At 60.0% G+C, this 20,127-nt stretch overlaps 1 protein-coding gene across 4 annotated transcripts in view; it reads right to left on the bottom strand.

The window, feature by feature from the left end:
• The window catches only part of YTHDC1 (YTH N6-methyladenosine RNA binding protein C1), a 47,043-nt gene extending 27,537 nt beyond the window's left edge, over window positions 1-19,506 (bottom strand). For all 4 annotated transcript variants that reach the window (XM_063458738.1, XM_063458739.1, XM_063458741.1 and 1 more), the window contains exons 1-4: window positions 19,109-19,506; window positions 9,925-10,026; window positions 8,680-9,005; window positions 1,033-1,378 (exon numbers count right to left, since the gene is read on the bottom strand). In XM_063458738.1, the coding sequence (XP_063314808.1) occupies window positions 1,033-1,378; window positions 8,680-9,005; window positions 9,925-10,026; window positions 19,109-19,139 (805 nt within the window). In that variant the 5' untranslated portion in view covers window positions 19,140-19,506. The remainder of the gene's footprint in view (window positions 1-1,032; window positions 1,379-8,679; window positions 9,006-9,924; window positions 10,027-19,108) is intronic.
• Window positions 19,507-20,127: the final 621 nt, after the last annotated feature.

The raw sequence follows: 20,127 nt of genomic DNA, 5'->3' as shown, positions 1-20,127 counted from the left end.
GGCTGCAAGGGGAAAAAAAAAAAAAGCTATGTTTATGGAGGGTCCTGCAGTCTTGTGTGATCCTTCAAAGAAATCAGTGTTGTCATCTTTTTTCATGCGTGAGAATACAACACCAACATGCCTTCTGGCAGATGAAGCGCCTGGAGCTGAAGAGGATTGACTGCATGAAAACAGCAGAGGCCAACAGGAAAATGGTTAGGTAAGTTAAACTAACCATTACCTGAAACCACCGGACACAAAGCAGAGCAATAACCGCCAGAGGTGTTTGCGAAATATGCAAAAACCCCAGATGGTGGCAGAGCCAATTAAAAAAAGAAAGAGGGAGCATATTATATATCATCATGATGGACATCTCAAAGTGTTTTGAGTTTAACTACACTACTAGCTAAATAGAATATATAAATGTCAAAGTGAAGTAGGTTGCACAGTATTGTATGGTCTCCCTGTATATGGACTTCCGTGGCCGCCAACTACAGGCTTATGAATAGCCATCAAATTACCAGCCACAACTATAATAGGATACCAGTATTCCCGAGCTTTGTTTAGTAAGTTTACAAATTTATGAGAAACATGTATATTTCCCATATCTCTACTCCACCCTATTGGAGACTCTGCTCTACAAAGCAGGTAGAGTCCCACATTTCTATGGAAAGTTTACGAAGATCAATATTGCATATTTACTACGTGTACCTACCCACACATGCACAGTAGACATAACTGCTGCTCCTGTCACTCTTTTTTACCACCTCAAACAACTCATGAGTGTTCTGAACATTCAGTCATTAAGATGACTTCAATTTGCTCAATAAATAGCATGCCATGCACACAGTACTGCTACATATTACTCAGTGGGGAAGTTGTCAAACATGATTGGAAGGAAACGTGTGAGCATTTTTAATTTTTTCAAATAAAATAAGTCAAGAACAGGACTAGTAAAAAAAAAAGCCACAAGAAACTGATAAGTTACTCCAATCATAAACACTACAAATCTTTTGTATTGAATTAACAAAAAACAAAACACACAGTATTTACCTGAAAGGTCTGAGCCAGATCCAGACCGAATAGAGTCGCCATCTGTAAAAGAGGCAGAGTCAGACTCTGAGTCACTGGCCTCGCTGCGTGTATCATAATCATTGCCATCTCTTTGGTCTCGTTCTTGCTCGTCCTGATCATAGTCCTCATCGTCCTCTTCCACCTCCTCAGCTTCTTCTCCCTCATCCTCCTCCTCCTCCATTACTTCCTCTTCGTTTCCACTGTTACCTTGTTCAGAGGAGTCACTACTTCCAGTTTCCTGATCTGAGCCATAGTCTTCTGAATTTCCATCATTAGAGGAGTGACTAGACCTGCTCTGTCTTCTGCTCGTCTCATGTCTTATTTTCTAAGTAAAATATGGTGGCAAAATAGAGCAGACTTGAGATAGAGATATAGATATGTATTCTTGCCCCTTAAATCACTAAAGGAACTCCTACACCCACAAAACATGTGGGCAACAATACCAGTTTACACACACATTGTGCTGGCAAAATAAAGAGATTAAACGATATGCATACATGATGATAACTTACGTCTTATGCAAGATAGCGCTGGACAATGATGTAACTGAGCGCAACAACTCCTTTTAAATGAGGATACAATAAGAAATTTATAATGTTACTAATGGCTACCCCAAATGATTCCCACCTGGATGGTAATGCTAGGGGATTCTCCACCAATCAGGTGCATAATAAGAAGCTTGCTCCCATCAGCAATTGGGATGATTAGCTTTTATTATTGTGTTAAATTCCAACTGAAATTCCAATGCAATATACAGTCATAAGAAAAAGAAAGTACACCCTCTGTGAAGTCTATGGGATTACATATCAGGACATAATCATCTGCTCCTCAGCAGCTCTTAAAATTAGTTAATACGACCTCAGATGAAAAGTAACAAGTCATGATTGGGGGAAAAAAAAAAAGCCAAATCGGAGAAGCCAGGTGTAAGTACACCTTATGATTCAATAGCTTGTAGAACCACTTTTCGCAGCAATAAATTGAAGTTTTGTAATGCATAGTTTAACAGACATGCATGCATTAACAATTCAGATGATTATATATCACAATGAAAGATAGTAATGATAACATGAAAAGTCAAGAATACTGCATTGGGACAGGAGGGGGAGGAAGGAAGAAGACCATGGGAGAAGGGAAAAAAACCACCATGGGAGAGGGGGGGGGGAGGAAACACCATGGGAGAGGGGGGGGGAGGAAACACCATGGGAGAGGGGGGGGGGGGGGGAGAGGAAACACCATGGGAGAGGGGGGGGGGGGGAGAGGAAACACCATGGGAGAGGGGGGGGGGGAGAGGAAACACCATGGGAGAGGGGGGGGGGGGGAAGGAAACACCATGGGAGAGGGGGGGAGGGGAGGAAACACCATGGGAGAGGGGGGGGAGGGGAGGAAACACCATGGGAGAGGGGGGGGAGGGGAGGAAACACCATGGGAGAGGGGGGGGAGGGGAGGAAACACCATGGGAGAGGGGGGGGAGGGGAGGAAACACCATGGGAGAGGGGGGGGAGGGGAGGAAACACCATGGGAGAGGGGGGGGAGGGGAGGAAACACCATGGGAGAGGGGGGGGGGGAGGGGAGGAAACACCATGGGAGAGGGGGGGGGGAGGGGAGGAAACACCATGGGAGAGGGGGGGGGGAGGAAACACCATGGGAGAGGGGGGGGGGGAGGGAACACCATGGGAGAGGGGGGGGGGAGGGGAGGAAACACCATGGGAGAGGGGGGGGGGGGAGGAAACACCATGGGAGAGGGGGGGGGGGGAGGGGAGGAAACACCATGGGAGAGGGGGGGGGGAGGGGAGGAAACACCATGGGAGAGGGGGGGGGGGGGAGGGGAGGAAACACCATGGGAGAGGGGGGGGGGGGAGGGGAGGAAACACCATGGGAGAGGGGGGGAGGGGAGGAAACACCATGGGAGAGGGGAGGAGGGGAGGAAACACCATGGGAGAGGGGAGGAAACACCATGGGAGAGGGGAGGAAACACCATGGGAGAGGGGGGGGGAGGGGAGGAAACACCATGGGAGAGGGGGGGGGGAGGGGAGGAAACACCATGGGAGAGGGGGGGGGAGGGGAGGAAACACCATGGGAGAGGGGGGGGAGGAAACACCATGGGAGAGGGGGGGGAGGAAACACCATGGGAGAGGGGGGGGAGGAAACACCATGGGAGAGGGGGGGGAGGAAACACCATGGGAGAGGGGGGGGAGGAAACACCATGGGAGGGGGGGGGGAGGAAACACCATGGGAGGGGGGGGGGAGGAAACACCATGGGAGGGGGGGGGGAGGAAACACCATGGGAGGGGGGGGGGGAGGAAACACCATGGGGGGGGGGGGGGAGAGGAGGAAACACCATGGGAGGGGGGGGGGAGAGGAAACACCATGGGAGAGGGGGGGGGGGAGAGGAAAGACCATGGGAGAGGGGGGGGAGAGGAAACACCATGGGAGAGGGGGGGGGAGAGGAAACACCATGGGAGAGGGGGGGGGAGAGGAAACACCATGGGGGGGGGGGGGGGAGAGGAAACACCATGGGAGAGGGGGGGGGGGAGAGGAAACACCATGGGAGAGGGGGGGGGGGAGAGGAAACACCATGGGAGAGGGGGGAGAGGAAACACCATGGGAGAGGGGGGAGAGGAAACACCATGGGAACGGGGGGGGAGAGGAAACACCATGGGACGGGGGAAAAAAAAGCACACTGTGGGACGGGGACTGGGGGGGGAAGCACACTGTGGGACTGGGGGGGGGGGGAAGCACACTGTGGGACTGGGGGGGGGGGGAAGCACACTGTGGGACTGGGGGGGGGAAAGCACACTGTGGGACTGGGGGGGGGAAGCACACTGTGGGACTGGGGGGGGAAAGCACACTGTGGGACTGGGGGGGGAAAGCACACTGTGGGACTGGGGGGGGGAAAGCACACTGTGGGACTGGGGGGGGGAAAGCACACTGTGGGACTGGGGGGGGAAGCACACTGTGGGACTGGGGGGGAAGCACACTGTGGGACTGGGGGGGGAAGCACACTGTGGGACTGGGGGGGGAAGCACACTGTGGGACTGGGGGGGGGAAAGCACACTGTGGGACTGGGGGGGGGAAGCACACTGTGGGACTGGGGGGGGGAAGCACACTGTGGGACTGGGGGGGGAAGCACACTGTGGGACTGGGGGGGGGAAGCACACTGTGGGACTGGGGGGGGGAAGCACACTGTGGGACTGGGGGGGGGAAGCACACTGTGGGACTGGGGGGGGGAAGCACACTGTGGGACTGGGGAGGGGGGAAAGCACACTGTGGGACTGGGGAGGGGGGAAAGCACACTGTGGGACTGGGGAGGGGGGAAAGCACACTGTGGGACTGGGGAAAGCACACTGTGGGACTGGGGAGGGGGGAAAAGCACACTGTGGGACTGGGGAGGGGGGAAAAGCACACTGTGGGACTGGGGAGGGGGGAAAAGCACACTGTGGGACTGGGGAGGGGGGAAAAGCACACTGTGGGACTGGGGAGGGGGGAAAAGCACACTGTGGGACTGGGGAGGGGGGAAAAGCACACTGTGGGACTGGGGAGGGGGGAAAGCACACTGTGGGACTGGGGGGGGGAAGCACACTGTGGGACTGGGGGGGGGAAAGCACACTGTGGGACTGGGGGGGGGAAAGCACACTGTGGGACTGGGGGGGGGAAAGCACACTGTGGGACTGGGGGGGGGAAAGCACACTGTGGGACTGGGGGGGGGGAAGCACACTGTGGGACTGGGGAGGGGGGAAAGCACACTGTGGGACTGGGGAGGGGGGAAAGCACACTGTGGGACTGGGGAGGGGGGAAAGCACACTGTGGGACTGGGGAGGGGGGAAAGCACACTGTGGGACTGGGGAGGGGGGAAAAGCACACTGTGGGACTGGGGAGGGGGGAAAAGCACACTGTGGGACTGGGGAGGGGGGAAAAGCACACTGTGGGACTGGGGAGGGGGGAAAAGCACACTGTGGGACTGGGGAGGGGGGAAAAGCACACTGTGGGACTGGGGAGGGGGGAAAAGCACACTGTGGGACTGGGGAGGGGGGAAAAGCACACTGTGGGACTGGGGAGGGGGGAAAAGCACACTGTGGGACTGGGGAGGGGGGAAAAGCACACTGTGGGACTGGGGAGGGGGGAAAAGCACACTGTGGGACTGGGGAGGGGGGAAAAGCACACTGTGGGACTGGGGAGGGGGGAAAAGCACACTGTGGGACTGGGGAGGGGGGAAAAGCACACTGTGGGACTGGGGAGGGGGGAAACGCACACTGTGGGACTGGGGAGGGGGGAAAAGCACACTGTGGGACTGGGGAGGGGGGAAAAGCACACTGTAGGACTGGGGAGGGGGGAAAAGCACACTGTGGGACTGGGGAGGGGGGAAAAGCACACTGTGGGACTGGGGAGGGGGGAAAAGCACACTGTGGGACTGGGGAGGGGGGAAAAGCACACTGTGGGACTGGGGAGGGGGGAAAAGCACACTGTGGGACTGGGGAGGGGGGAAAAGCACACTGTGGGACTGGGGAGGGGGGAAAAGCACACTGTGGGACTGGGGAGGGGGGAAAGCACACTGTGGGACTGGGGAGGGGGGAAAGCACACTGTGGGACTGGGGAGGGGGGAAAAGCACACTGTGGGACTGGGGAGGGGGGAAAAGCACACTGTGGGACTGGGGAGGGGGGAAAAGCACACTGTGGGACTGGGGAGGGGGGAAAAGCACACTGTGGGACTGGGGAGGGGGGAAAAGCACACTGTGGGACTGGGGAGGGGGGAAAAGCACACTGTGGGACTGGGGAGGGGGGAAAAGCACACTGTGGGACTGGGGAGGGGGGAAAAGCACACTGTGGGACTGGGGAGGGGGGAAAAGCACACTGTGGGACTGGGGAGGGGGGAAAAGCACACTGTGGGACTGGGGAGGGGGGAAAAGCACACTGTGGGACTGGGGAGGGGGGAAAAGCACACTGTGGGACTGGGGAGGGGGGAAAAGCACACTGTGGGACTGGGGAGGGGGGAAAAGCACACTGTGGGACTGGGGAGGGGGGAAAAGCACACTGTGGGACTGGGGAGGGGGGAAAAGCACACTGTGGGACTGGGGAGGGGGGAAAAGCACACTGTGGGACTGGGGAGGGGGGAAAAGCACACTGTGGGACTGGGGAGGGGGGAAAAAGCACACTGTGGGACTGGGGAGGGGGAAAAGCACACTGTGGGACTGGGGAGGGGGGAAAAGCACACTGTGGGACTGGGGAGGGGGGAAAAGCACACTGTGGGACTGGGGAGGGGGGAAAAGCACACTGTGGGACTGGGGAGGGGGGAAAAGCACACTGTGGGACTGGGGAGGGGGGAAAAGCACACTGTGGGACTGGGGAGGGGGGAAAAGCACACTGTGGGACTGGGGAGGGGGGAAAAGCACACTGTGGGACTGGGGAGGGGGGAAAAGCACACTGTGGGACTGGGGAGGGGGGAAAAGCACACTGTGGGACTGGGGAGGGGGGAAAAGCACACTGTGGGACTGGGGAGGGGGGAAAAGCACACTGTGGGACTGGGGAGGGGGGAAAAGCACACTGTGGGACTGGGGAGGGGGGAAAAGCACACTGTGGGACTGGGGAGGGGGGAAAAGCACACTGTGGGACTGGGGAGGGGGGAAAAGCACACTGTGGGACTGGGGAGGGGGGAAAAGCACACTGTGGGACTGGGGAGGGGGGAAAAGCACACTGTGGGACTGGGGAGGGGGGAAAAGCACACTGTGGGACTGGGGAGGGGGGAAAAGCACACTGTGGGACTGGGGAGGGGGGAAATGCACACTGTGGGACTGGGGAGGGGGGAAATGCACACTGTGGGACTGGGGAGGGGGGAAATGCACACTGTGGGACTGGGGAGGGGGAAAAGCACACTGTGGGACTGGGGAGGGGGGAAAAGCACACTGTGGGACTGGGGAGGGGGGAAAAGCACACTGTGGGACTGGGGAGGGGGGAAAAGCACACTGGGACTGGGGAGGGGGGAAAGCACACTATGGGACTGGGGAGGGGGGAAAGCACACTATGGGACTGGGGAGGGGGGAAAAGCACACTATGGGACTGGGGAGGGGGGAAAAGCACACTATGGGACTGGGGAGGGGGGAAAAGCACACTATGGGACTGGGGAGGGGGGAAAAGCACACTATGGGACTGGGGAGGGGGGAAAAGCACACTATGGGACTGGGGAGGAGGTGAAAAAGAACACTAAAAAAAATAGAGGGGAGGAAGAGACATTTTACAGATTAGATTAAATTCATTAAAAAGTCTAATAAAATTATAGGGAAAAAAACGAACTTAAACCATTTGGGGGAAAATGTCCTTTTCAGTTTCGGTTTTTCGACCAAGGGATTCCTGAATTTTCGGTTTCGGACCAGAATTTTCATTTCAGTGCATCCCTAGTCTAAAACATTCTGGTGGAGGTTAACTCCTTACAATGTTGTTCAGTTCATTGTAGTTTGCTGGCATTTGTTTATGCACAGCTCTCTTTAAGTCCTAACACAGCATTTCAATAAGGCTGGACTTTGACTGTGGTATTGCAAAACCTTGATGCTTTCTTTTCCAGCCATACTGTTGTGAATTTGCTGGTGTACTTAGGATCATTGTCCTGTTGCATGACGCAGGTTTAGCCAAACTTAAAAGGAACACAATAGGGTCATAAACAAACATATATTACTAACTCTCTAGTGTTAAAAACACATCTGGCCCCTCTTCCCCCCTCCCTAAATATAGTAAAACCTTACCTTTATTGCAGTCTGCTGGTGCTAAGTCAGTGATCTGCCTGCTTGGCTGATATCACCACAAGTGTTATTCAAAGCCAATCACAATGTTTTCACACATGAAAGCATTGGATTGGCTAAGACAGTAAATATGGCTGACAGGGTAGAGCCAGCACAAGCCAAACACAGCCCTGGCCAATCAGCATCTCCTCATAGAGATGCACTAAATCAATGCATCTCTATGAGGAAAGTTCAGTGTCTTCATGCAGAGGGTAGAGACACTGAATGGCAGCACTGCTCCAGTGGCCAGTGGAGGTATCCCTAGGCTGGCATGTAAACACTGCCTTTTCTCTGAAGGGGGAAAAAGTGTTTACTGCAAAAAGCCTGAAGGGAATGATTATACTCACCAGAACAAATTCAATAATGTAGTTCTGGTGACTATATTGTCCCTTTATGCTGTCAGACAGATGGCCTCACATTTGACTCTAGAATACTTTGGTAAACAGAGGGTTTCATGGTTGACACAATGACTGCAAGGTTTTCCAGGTCCTGAAGATGCAAAACAATCCCACATCATCACTTCACCACTGTGTTTGGCAGCTGGTATGAGAGGTTTGTGCCAATATGCTATGTTTGGTTTTCGTCAAATGTGGTGCTTTGCATTATGAAGAACCAATGAGCTGAAGGGGATACCCCAGATGGAGATGGTGGAGGCCATGAGAGAACATCTGATAATTAAATCTACTTACCCCTGTACCCACAGGACACCAAATTGCAAGTGGTAATGACACCATCAGAATTCTTTGCAAAATATGCAAAGATCCCACAAGATAACAAAGCCGCTTTACAATAAAGAGGTTTTTGTCATACTATTGACATCAAATAGTAAAATTTACCATTTGTGTTAATCACTAGTTACCTCTGATTGTATTTCTGGAGTAGTGGATTTGGTCACCCTGTCTGATTCTCGCTTTCTCATTCCCATCTTATCCTGTGGCCCTTTAAAAGCCTCACGCATGGTACTGCCAGAGTGACGTAGTCGGCGATCTCCATCGGACCTCCTGTTCCGCTCTTGCCTATGGAAATCATCGTTCTTGTAGTCTGGACCTGGTTTTCCTTTAGAGCTAGCAATTCTTTTATTGCTCCCTGCAGACACTCTCTGTGGTTGTTGCCTTGAAACGTGTGCAGATTGTTTTTGTCTCTTCGGTTCACTCATATCAATTCTGTCACTTTTTCTTTTGGATCCTACAGAAAACAATAGGATTAAGACACTAGCAATCACTTGATTAACATTTTACCTAAATGCGGCTAGATAGTTCTGAATATTACTCTTTAGAAAAAGTATGTAAGTACAGGGATGTGGAATTTGTTTTAACATCTACTTGTCAGAGGGATTAAAGCAGTAGCCCTATCTACTTCGTCTCTTATCGCAATCTACTTGTCCTATCTTCTTCAATATTTCTCATTGTGGCACCTACAAAGAGCATTGGACACTGTCAAGTTTACTCCTTAATCTCCAAAACTGTTGCACATCAAATCCAAAAAAAAAAAAAAAAAAAAAAAAAATAGAAGTTCACTTGAAAATATTCTCCAGCTAAGCTATAGGAACAAACTTTTATTTCAATTTGCGTTAAGTGATCACCTTTGACTCCCCATGTAGCATGCGTGTGGTGACTGTAAGGTTGCATGTAATGCTAGTGTGATGGTTTGCTGGCTGCATGTAATGTGCGTGCAATGTTAGCTGGCTTTGAGTAGTTTGACTTTTATTGGTATTGAGTAATGTCTTTGTGCTCCGTTCTGCTTACTCTTCTCCCTAGAGGGGCCTATGATCCCTGGATTAAACCACCCGGGTCCAGTGAGGAAGCTCTGGCGTGTGCAGAACATAGTAATTGCTTTCTCCCGCTTACTAACGAATAGGGCATGCTGGGAATCCCGGTAGCCACAATCCCACTCACTAATGAGTACTGAGGCCTCGAGGTGGAGATGCCTACCATATCTTTTCTGCCATGGACCTACCCTTCCCAGGATCTCCAGGAACAGCCTTCCACTAGCTAAAGCACCCGGGTGACATGAATTCCACACTCCTGACGTAAATTGAACGCTATTACGACAACTTAATGACAAATGCAAGAGGAAAAAATAAATTAAAAAAAATCACTTCTACCTTTTTTCTCATTCACATCTTGCTCGCTTTCAGGGTTATACAGTTCATCATCTTGATCTGGTGCTTCAGTTAAAATATCATCCAAGACATTAACTTCCCCATCTTAAAGAAATAAACAAAAAAATCTACTGTTTAAGATTAAAAAAAAACAAAAAACAAACACTGAAATTATAATCCAAATATGACAAGTTAGGTTTATGATGGTTTACGGTCAAGAGGATTTATGGCAACAATCTTGCCATTTCCCATCACCGTTTCCATGACTTGTTTACTTGGAGGATCTATATTTTTAACTTACTTTTATATAGTCATTTCATTTTACTCTTTAAACAATATGAAGCCTCAAAGAATGCCAAACTCCATATTTTGACACGCATTCATTTTGCGAAATAAAAACACACACTTATCACGGAGTTCCTGAAGCAGTCTCAATATAATTACTTATACTGATTCATTATCTCTGATATTTAAAGGGTTACTCACATTTGCAGTAAACCAGCATAAAATTTTATTTTTGTTTACCTGGCACCCAACATCACCTAAGTGCCTCACAAGGTCCAATCACAGGGCTTCTAATACAGAAAGGGGGGGTTGATCCCACTCGGGGCAGGGTGGTGGGGGGGGAGACTGAGCACACTCGGGGCAGGGTGGTGGGGGGGGAGACTGAGCACACTCGGGGCAGGGTGGTGGGGGGGGAGACTGAGCACACTCGGGGCAGGGTGGTGGGGGGGGAGACTGAGCACACTCGGGGCAGGGTGGTGGGGGGGGAGACTGAGCACACTCGGGGCAGGGTGGTGGGGGGGGAGACTGAGCACACTCGGGGCAGGGTGGTGGGGGGGGAGACTGAGCACACTCGGGGCAGGGTGGTGGGGGGGGAGACTGAGCACACTCGGGGCAGGGTGGTGGGGGGGGAGACTGAGCACACTCGGGGCAGGGTGGTGGGGGGGGAGACTGAGCACACTCGGGGCAGGGTGGTGGGGGGGGAGACTGAGCACACTCGGGGCAGGGTGGTGGGGGGGGAGACTGAGCACACTCGGGGCAGGGTGGTGGGGGGGGAGACTGAGCACACTCGGGGCAGGGTGGTGGGGGGGGAGACTGAGCACACTCGGGGCAGGGTGGTGGGGGGGGAGACTGAGCACACTCGGGGCAGGGTGGTGGGGGGGGAGACTGAGCACACTCGGGGCAGGGTGGTGGGGGGGGAGACTGAGCACACTCGGGGCAGGGTGGTGGGGGGGGAGACTGAGCACACTCGGGGCAGGGTGGTGGGGGGGGAGACTGAGCACACTCGGGGCAGGGTGGTGGGGGGGGAGACTGAGCACACTCGGGGCAGGGTGGTGGGGGGGGAGACTGAGCACACTCGGGGCAGGGTGGTGGGGGGGGAGACTGAGCACACTCGGGGCAGGGTGGTGGGGGGGGAGACTGAGCACACTCGGGGCAGGGTGGTGGGGGGGGAGACTGAGCACACTCGGGGCAGGGTGGTGGGGGGGGAGACTGAGCACACTCGGGGCAGGGTGGTGGGGGGGGAGACTGAGCACACTCGGGGCAGGGTGGTGGGGGGGGAGACTGAGCACACTCGGGGCAGGGTGGTGGGGGGGGAGACTGAGCACACTCGGGGCAGGGTGGTGGGGGGGGAGACTGAGCACACTCGGGGCAGGGTGGTGGGGGGGAGACTGAGCACACTCGGGGCAGGGTGGTGGGGGGGGAGACTGAGCACACTCGGGGCAGGGTGGTGGGGGGGAGACTGAGCACACTCGGGGCAGGGTGGTGGGGGGGGAGACTGAGCACACTCGGGGCAGGGTGGTGGGGGGGGAGACTGAGCACACTCGGGGCAGGGTGGTGGGGGGGGAGACTGAGCACACTCGGGGCAGGGTGGTGGGGGGGAGACTGAGCACACTCGGGGCAGGGTGGTGGGGGGGGAGACTGAGCACACTCGGGGCAGGGTGGTGGGGGGGAGACTGAGCACACTCGGGGCAGGGTGGTGGGGGGGGAGACTGAGCACACTCGGGGCAGGGTGGTGGGGGGGAGACTGAGCACACTCGGGGCAGGGTGGTGGGGGGGGAGACTGAGCACACTCGGGGCAGGGTGGTGGGGGGGGAGACTGAGCACACTCGGGGCAGGGTGGTGGGGGGGGAGACTGAGCACACTCGGGGCAGGGTGGTGGGGGGGGAGACTGAGCACACTCGGGGCAGGGTGGTGGGGGGGGAGACTGAGCACACTCGGGGCAGGGTGGTGGGGGGGAGACTGAGCACACTCGGGGCAGGGTGGTGGGGGGGGAGACTGAGCACACTCGGGGCAGGGTGGTGGGGGGGGAGACTGAGCACACTCGGGGCAGGGTGGTGGGGGGGGAGACTGAGCACACTCGGGGCAGGGTGGTGGGGGGGGGAGACTGAGCACACTCGGGGCAGGGTGGTGGGGGGGGAGACTGAGCACACTCGGGGCAGGGTGGTGGGGGGGGAGACTGAGCACACTCGGGGCAGGGTGGTGGGGGGGGAGACTGAGCACACTCGGGGCAGGGTGGTGGGGGGGAGACTGAGCACACTCGGGGCAGGGTGGTGGGGGGGAGACTGAGCACACTCGGGGCAGGGTGGTGGGGGGGGAGACTGAGCACACTCGGGGCAGGGTGGTGGGGGGGGAGACTGAGCACACTCGGGGCAGGGTGGTGGGGGGGGAGACTGAGCACACTCGGGGCAGGGTGGTGGGGGGGAGACTGAGCACACTCGGGGCAGGGTGGTGGGGGGGGAGACTGAGCACACTCGGGGCAGGGTGGTGGGGGGGGAGACTGAGCACACTCGGGGCAGGGTGGTGGGGGGGGAGACTGAGCACACTCGGGGCAGGGTGGTGGGGGGGGAGACTGAGCACACTCGGGGCAGGGTGGTGGGGGGGGAGACTGAGCACACTCGGGGCAGGGTGGTGGGGGGGGAGACTGAGCACACTCGGGGCAGGGTGGTGGGGGGGGAGACTGAGCACACTCGGGGCAGGGTGGTGGGGGGGAGACTGAGCACACTCGGGGCAGGGTGGTGGGGGGGGGAGACTGAGCACACTCGGGGCAGGGTGGTGGGGGGGAGACTGAGCACACTCGGGGCAGGGTGGTGGGGGGGGAGACTGAGCACACTCGGGGCAGGGTGGTGGGGGGGGAGACTGAGCACACTCGGGGCAGGGTGGTGGGGGGGAGACTGAGCACACTCGGGGCAGGGTGGTGGGGGGGGAGACTGAGCACACTCGGGGCAGGGTGGTGGGGGGGAGACTGAGCACACTCGGGGCAGGGTGGTGGGGGGGAGACTGAGCACACTCGGGGCAGGGTGGTGGGGGGGAGACTGAGCACACTCGGGGCAGGGTGGTGGGGGGGGAGACTGAGCACACTCGGGGCAGGGTGGTGGGGGGGAGACTGAGCACACTCGGGGCAGGGTGGTGGGGGGGGAGACTGAGCACACTCGGGGCAGGGTGGTGGGGGGGGAGACTGAGCACACTCGGGGCAGGGTGGTGGGGGGGAGACTGAGCACACTCGGGGCAGGGTGGTGGGGGGGAGACTGAGCACACTCGGGGCAGGGTGGTGGGGGGGAGACTGAGCACACTCGGGGCAGGGTGGTGGGGGGGGAGACTGAGCACACTCGGGGCAGGGTGGTGGGGGGGAGACTGAGCACACTCGGGGCAGGGTGGTGGGGGGGAGACTGAGCACACTCGGGGCAGGGTGGTGGGGGGGGAGACTGAGCACACTCGGGGCAGGGTGGTGGGGGGAGACTGAGCACACTCGGGGCAGGGTGGTGGGGGGAGACTGAGCACACTCGGGGCAGGGTGGTGGGGGGGGAGACTGAGCACACTCGGGGCAGGGTGGTGGGGGGGAGACTGAGCACACTCGGGGCAGGGTGGTGGGGGGGAGACTGAGCACACTCGGGGCAGGGTGGTGGGGGGGGAGACTGAGCACACTCGGGGCAGGGTGGTGGGGGGGAGACTGAGCACACTCGGGGCAGGGTGGTGGGGGGGGAGACTGAGCACACTCGGGGCAGGGTGGTGGGGGGGGAGACTGAGCACACTCGGGGCAGGGTGGTGGGGGGGAGACTGAGCACACTCGGGGCAGGGTGGTGGGGGGGAGACTGAGCACACTCGGGGCAGGGTGGTGGGGGGGAGACTGAGCACACTCGGGGCAGGGTGGTGGGGGGGAGACTGAGCACACTCGGGGCAGGGTGGTGGGGGGGAGACTGAGCACACTCGGGGCAGGGTGGTGGGGGGGAGACTGAGCACACTCGGGGCAGGGTGGTGGGGGGGAGACTGAGCACACTCGGGGCAGGGTGGTGGGGGGGAGACTGAGCACACTCGGGGCAGGGTGGTGGGGGGGAGACTGAGCACACTCGGGGCAGGGTGGTGGGGGGGAGACTGAGCACACTCGGGGCAGGGTGGTGGGGGGGAGACTGAGCACACTCGGGGCAGGGTGGTGGGGGGGGAGACTGAGCACACTCGGGGCAGGGTGGTGGGGGGGAGACTGAGCACACTCGGGGCAGGGTGGTGGGGGGGAGACTGAGCACACTCGGGGCAGGGTGGTGGGGGGGAGACTGAGCACACTCGGGGCAGGGTGGTGGGGGGGAGACTGAGCACACTCGGGGCAGGGTGGTGGGGGGGAGACTGAGCACACTCGGGGCAGGGTGGTGGGGGGGAGACTGAGCACACTCGGGGCAGGGTGGTGGGGGGGAGACTGAGCACACTCGGGGCAGGGTGGTGGGGGGGAGACTGAGCACACTCGGGGCAGGGTGGTGGGGGGGAGACTGAGCACACTCGGGGCAGGGTGGTGGGGGGGAGACTGAGCACACTCGGGGCAGGGTGGTGGGGGGGAGACTGAGCACACTCGGGGCAGGGTGGTGGGGGGGAGACTGAGCACACTCGGGGCAGGGTGGTGGGGGGGAGACTGAGCACACTCGGGGCAGGGTGGTGGGGGGGAGACTGAGCACACTCGGGGCAGGGTGGTGGGGGGGAGACTGAGCACACTCGGGGCAGGGTGTGGGGGGAGACTGAGCACACTCGGGGCAGGGTGGTGGGGGGGAGACTGAGCACACTCGGGGCAGGGTGGTGGGGGAGACTGAGCACACTCGGGGCAGGGTGGTGGGGGGAGACTGAGCACACTCGGGGCAGGGTGGTGGGGGGAGACTGAGCACACTCGGGGCAGGGTGGTGGGGGGGAGACTGAGCACACTCGGGGCAGGGTGGTGGGGGGAGACTGAGCACACTCGGGGCAGGGTGGTGGGAGACTGAGCACACTCGGGGCAGGGTGGTGGGGGGGAGACTGAGCACACTCGGGGCAGGGGGTGGGGGGAGACTGAGCACACTCGGGGCAGGGTGGTGGGGGGGAGACTGAGCACACTCGGGGCAGGGTGGTGGGGGGGAGACTGAGCACACTCGGGGCAGGGTGGTGGGGGGGAGACTGAGCACACTCGGGGCAGGGTGGGGGGAGACTGAGCACACTCGGGGCAGGGTGGGGGGAGACTGAGCACACTCGGGGCAGGGTGGGGGGAGACTGAGCACACTCGGGGCAGGGTGGGGGGAGACTGAGCACACTCGGGGCAGGGTGGGGGGAGACTGAGCACACTCGGGGCAGGGTGGGGGGAGACTGAGCACACTCGGGGCAGGGTGGGGGGAGACTGAGCACACTCGGGGCAGGGTGGGGGGAGACTGAGCACACTCGGGGCAGGGTGGGGGGAGACTGAGCACACTCGGGGCAGGGTGGGGGGAGACTGAGCACACTCGGGGCAGGGTGGGGGGAGACTGAGCACACTCGGGGCAGGGTGGGGGGAGACTGAGCACACTCGGGGCAGGGTGGGGGGAGACTGAGCACACTCGGGGCAGGGTGGGGGGAGACTGAGCACACTCGGGGCAGGGTGGGGGGAGACTGAGCACACTCGGGGCAGGGTGGGGGGAGACTGAGCACACTCGGGGCAGGGTGGGGGGAGACTGAGCACACTCGGGGCAGGGTGGGGGGAGACTGAGCACACTCGGGGCAGGGTGGGGGGAGACTGAGCACACTCGGGGCAGGGTCACTGAGCACACTCGGGGCAGGGTGGGGGGAGACTGAGCACACTCGGGGGGTGGGGGGAGACTGAGCACACTCGGGGCAGGGTGGGGGGAGACTGAGCACACTCGGGGCAGGGTGGGGGGAGACTGAGCACACTCGGGGCAGGGTGGGGGGAGACTGAGCACACTCGGGGCAGGGTGGGGGGAGACTGAGCACACTCGGGGCAGGGTGGGGGGAGACTGAGCACACTCGGGGCAGGGTGGGGGGAGACTGAGCACACTCGGGGCAGGGTGGGGGGAGACTGAGCACACTCGGGGCAGGGTGGGGGGAGACTGAGCACACTCGGGGCAGGGTGGGGGGAGACTGAGCACACTCGGGGCAGGGTGGGGGGAGACTGAGCACACTCGGGGCAGGGTGGGGGGAGACTGAGCACACTCGGGGCAGGGTGGGGGGAGACTGAGCACACTCGGGGCAGGGTGGGGGAGACTGAGCACACTCGGGGCAGGGTGGGGGGAGACTGAGCACACTCGGGGCAGGGTGGGGGGAGACTGAGCACACTCGGGGCAGGGTGGGGGGAGACTGAGCACACTCGGGGCAGGGTGGGGGGAGACTGAGCACACTCGGGGCAGGGTGGGGGGAGACTGAGCACACTCGGGGCAGGGTGGGGGGAGACTGAGCACACTCGGGGCAGGGTGGGGGGAGACTGAGCACACTCGGGGCAGGGTGGGGGGAGACTGAGCACACTCGGGGCAGGGTGGGGGGAGACTGAGCACACTCGGGGCAGGGTGGGGGGAGACTGAGCACACTCGGGGCAGGGTGGGGGGAGACTGAGCACACTCGGGGCAGGGTGGGGGGAGACTGAGCACACTCGGGGCAGGGTGGGGGGAGACTGAGCACACTCGGGGCAGGGTGGGGGGAGACTGAGCACACTCGGGGCAGGGTGGGGGGAGACTGAGCACACTCGGGGCAGGGTGGGGGGAGACTGAGCACACTCGGGGCAGGGTGGGGGGAGACTGAGCACACTCGGGGCAGGGTGGGGGGAGACTGAGCACACTCGGGGCAGGGTGGGGGGAGACTGAGCACACTCGGGGCAGGGTGGGGGGAGACTGAGCACACTCGGGGCAGGGTGGGGGGAGACTGAGCACACTCGGGGCAGGGTGGGGGGAGACTGAGCACACTCGGGGCAGGGTGGGGGGAGACTGAGCACACTCGGGGCAGGGTGGGGGGAGACTGAGCACACTCGGGGCAGGGTGGGGGGAGACTGAGCACACTCGGGGCAGGGTGGGGGGAGACTGAGCACACTCGGGGCAGGGTGGGGGGAGACTGAGCACACTCGGGGCAGGGTGGGGGGAGACTGAGCACACTCGGGGCAGGGTGGGGGGAGACTGAGCACACTCGGGGCAGGGTGGGGGGAGACTGAGCACACTCGGGGCAGGGTGGGGGGAGACTGAGCACACTCGGGGCAGGGTGGGGGGAGACTGAGCACACTCGGGGCAGGGTGGGGGGAGACTGAGCACACTCGGGGCAGGGTGGGGGGAGACTGAGCACACTCGGGGCAGGGTGGGGGGAGACTGAGCACACTCGGGGCAGGGTGGGGGGAGACTGAGCACACTCGGGGCAGGGTGGGGGGAGACTGAGCACACTCGGGGCAGGGTGGGGGGAGACTGAGCACACTCGGGGCAGGGTGGGGGGAGACTGAGCACACTCGGGGCAGGGTGGGGGGAGACTGAGCACACTCGGGGCAGGGTGGGGGGAGACTGAGCACACTCGGGGCAGGGTGGGGGGAGACTGAGCACACTCGGGGCAGGGTGGGGGGAGACTGAGCACACTCGGGGCAGGGTGGGGGGAGACTGAGCACACTCGGGGCAGGGTGGGGGGAGACTGAGCACACTCGGGGCAGGGTGGGGGGAGACTGAGCACACTCGGGGCAGGGTGGGGGGAGACTGAGCACACTCGGGGCAGGGTGGGGGGAGACTGAGCACACTCGGGGCAGGGTGGGGGGAGACTGAGCACACTCGGGGCAGGGTGGGGGGGAAGATTGAGCACACTCGGGGCAGGGTGGGGGGGGAAGATTGAGCACACTCGGGGCAGGGTGGGGGGGGAAGATTGAGCACACTCGGGGCAGGGTGGGGGGGGAAGATTGAGCACACTCGGGGCAGGGTGGGGGGGGAAGATTGAGCACACTCGGGGCAGGGTGGGGGGGGAAGATTGAGCACACTCGGGGCAGGGTGGGGGGGGAAGATTGAGCACACTCGGGGCAGGGTGGGGGGGGAAGATTGAGCACACTCGGGGCAGGGTGGGGGGGGAAGATTGAGCACACTCGGGGCAGGGTGGGGGGGGAAGATTGAGCACACTCGGGGCAGGGTGGGGGGGAAGATTGAGCACACTCGGGGCAGGGTGGGGGGGAAGATTGAGCACACTCGGGGCAGGGTGGGGGGGGAAGATTGAGCACACTCGGGGCAGGGTGGGGGGGGAAGATTGAGCACACTCGGGGCAGGGTGGGGGGGGAAGATTGAGCACACTCGGGGCAGGGTGGGGGGGGAAGATTGAGCACACTCGGGGCAGGGTGGGGGGGGAAGATTGAGCACACTCGGGGCAGGGTGGGGGGGGAAGATTGAGCACACTCGGGGCAGGGTGGGGGGGGAAGATTGAGCACACTCGGGGCAGGGTGGGGGGGGAAGATTGAGCACACTCGGGGCAGGGTGGGGGGGGAAGATTGAGCACACTCGGGGCAGGGTGGGGGGGGAAGATTGAGCACACTCGGGGCAGGGTGGGGGGGGAAGATTGAGCACACTCGGGGCAGGGTGGGGGGGGAAGATTGAGCACACTCGGGGCAGGGTGGGGGGGGAAGATTGAGCACACTCGGGGCAGGGTGGGGGGGGAAGATTGAGCACACTCGGGGCAGGGTGGGGGGGGAAGATTGAGCACACTCGGGGCAGGGTGGGGGGGGAGGAGATTGAGCACACTCGGGGCAGGGTGGGGGGGGAGGAGATTGAGCACACTCGGGGCAGGGTGGGGGGGGAGATTGAGCACACTCGGGGCAGGGTGGGGGGGGGAGATTGAGCACACTCGGGGCAGGGTGTGGGGGGGGGAGATTGAGCACACTCGGGGCAGGGTGGGGGGGGGGGGGAGATTGAGCACACTCGGGGCAGGGTGGGGGAGACACAGGCCATGTCTCGGGGATTACCTTTGCTCTGCTCGCCTCTCTCCGCCTCCATCCTCCCCCCGGGCCGGGATCTCCCCCGCCGACGCCTCCTCCTCCGGTGTCTGTCCCCGCTGATGTCCTGGCCGCTGGCGGATGTCACGGTGTCCCCCCCGCCCCGCCGAGCGCCCCTCTCTCCTGCCGTGGCGAAGCGGATCCCGCAGGGGAGCCACCCGGTCCGAGCTCGGGGAGGGGGACGAGGTCCTGGTATCGCAGACAACGAGCCGGGGGCCGGGTACACCAACGTGCGCCTCTGCCTTTGTTCCAGGTACGCGGAGTGTGGAGGGGGCTATGGACGTGCTTTCCACCCACTCCTCTGGCTCGCTCTGTGTCTATTCTCTAATTACAAGATGGCGGCCGCAGTCTATACCCTCCTGCGACAATAACACCCCCCCCCCCCACTACCAGAATGCACCGCGTCGGCCTATCCTGCCGGTGACGTCACGCAGACTGCCTCCAGTACGGAACTCGTTACATGGAAAAGCCAGTCACGTGACTGGGGACTGTATATAAACAGTGCAGTAGGTGTGAGGCCCATTCACCAAACAGTGACATGCTGGGAATTGATAAATGAGATTGGAAAATGTGAAAACATTCTCCATCTCCAGTATAGTCACTGCTTGGCTATAGCTTGTAATTATGCTTTCAATGCTCTATCATGTGATGTATAGTGAATAAACCCCTTAAAGTGGTAATTTCATCATCCCCGCTTGCAAAATGAGAATGTCATAAAGATAACAGAACATTTCATACTTACCGATATTTTCTTTTCCTGGTTATAGGCCATGGCAGCACTACTGGATGATGGGTCTAGCTCCTTCCACTCCTAAATTTAGCAGGAACACATTATTATTATTATTATTGCCATTTATATAGCGCCAACATATTCCGTAGCGCTTTACAATATTATCAGAGGTATGGATTTAACTATAAATAGGACAATTACAAAAAAACTTACAGGAACGATAGGTTGAAGAGGACCCTCCTCAAACGAGCTTACAGTC

This window comes from Pelobates fuscus, chromosome 6 (assembly GCF_036172605.1).
Source record: "Pelobates fuscus isolate aPelFus1 chromosome 6, aPelFus1.pri, whole genome shotgun sequence".
NCBI lineage: Eukaryota > Metazoa > Chordata > Amphibia > Anura > Pelobatidae > Pelobates > Pelobates fuscus.
Note: the sequence above shows the minus strand (reverse complement) of the source record. Positions and strands in the feature narration are given on the sequence as shown.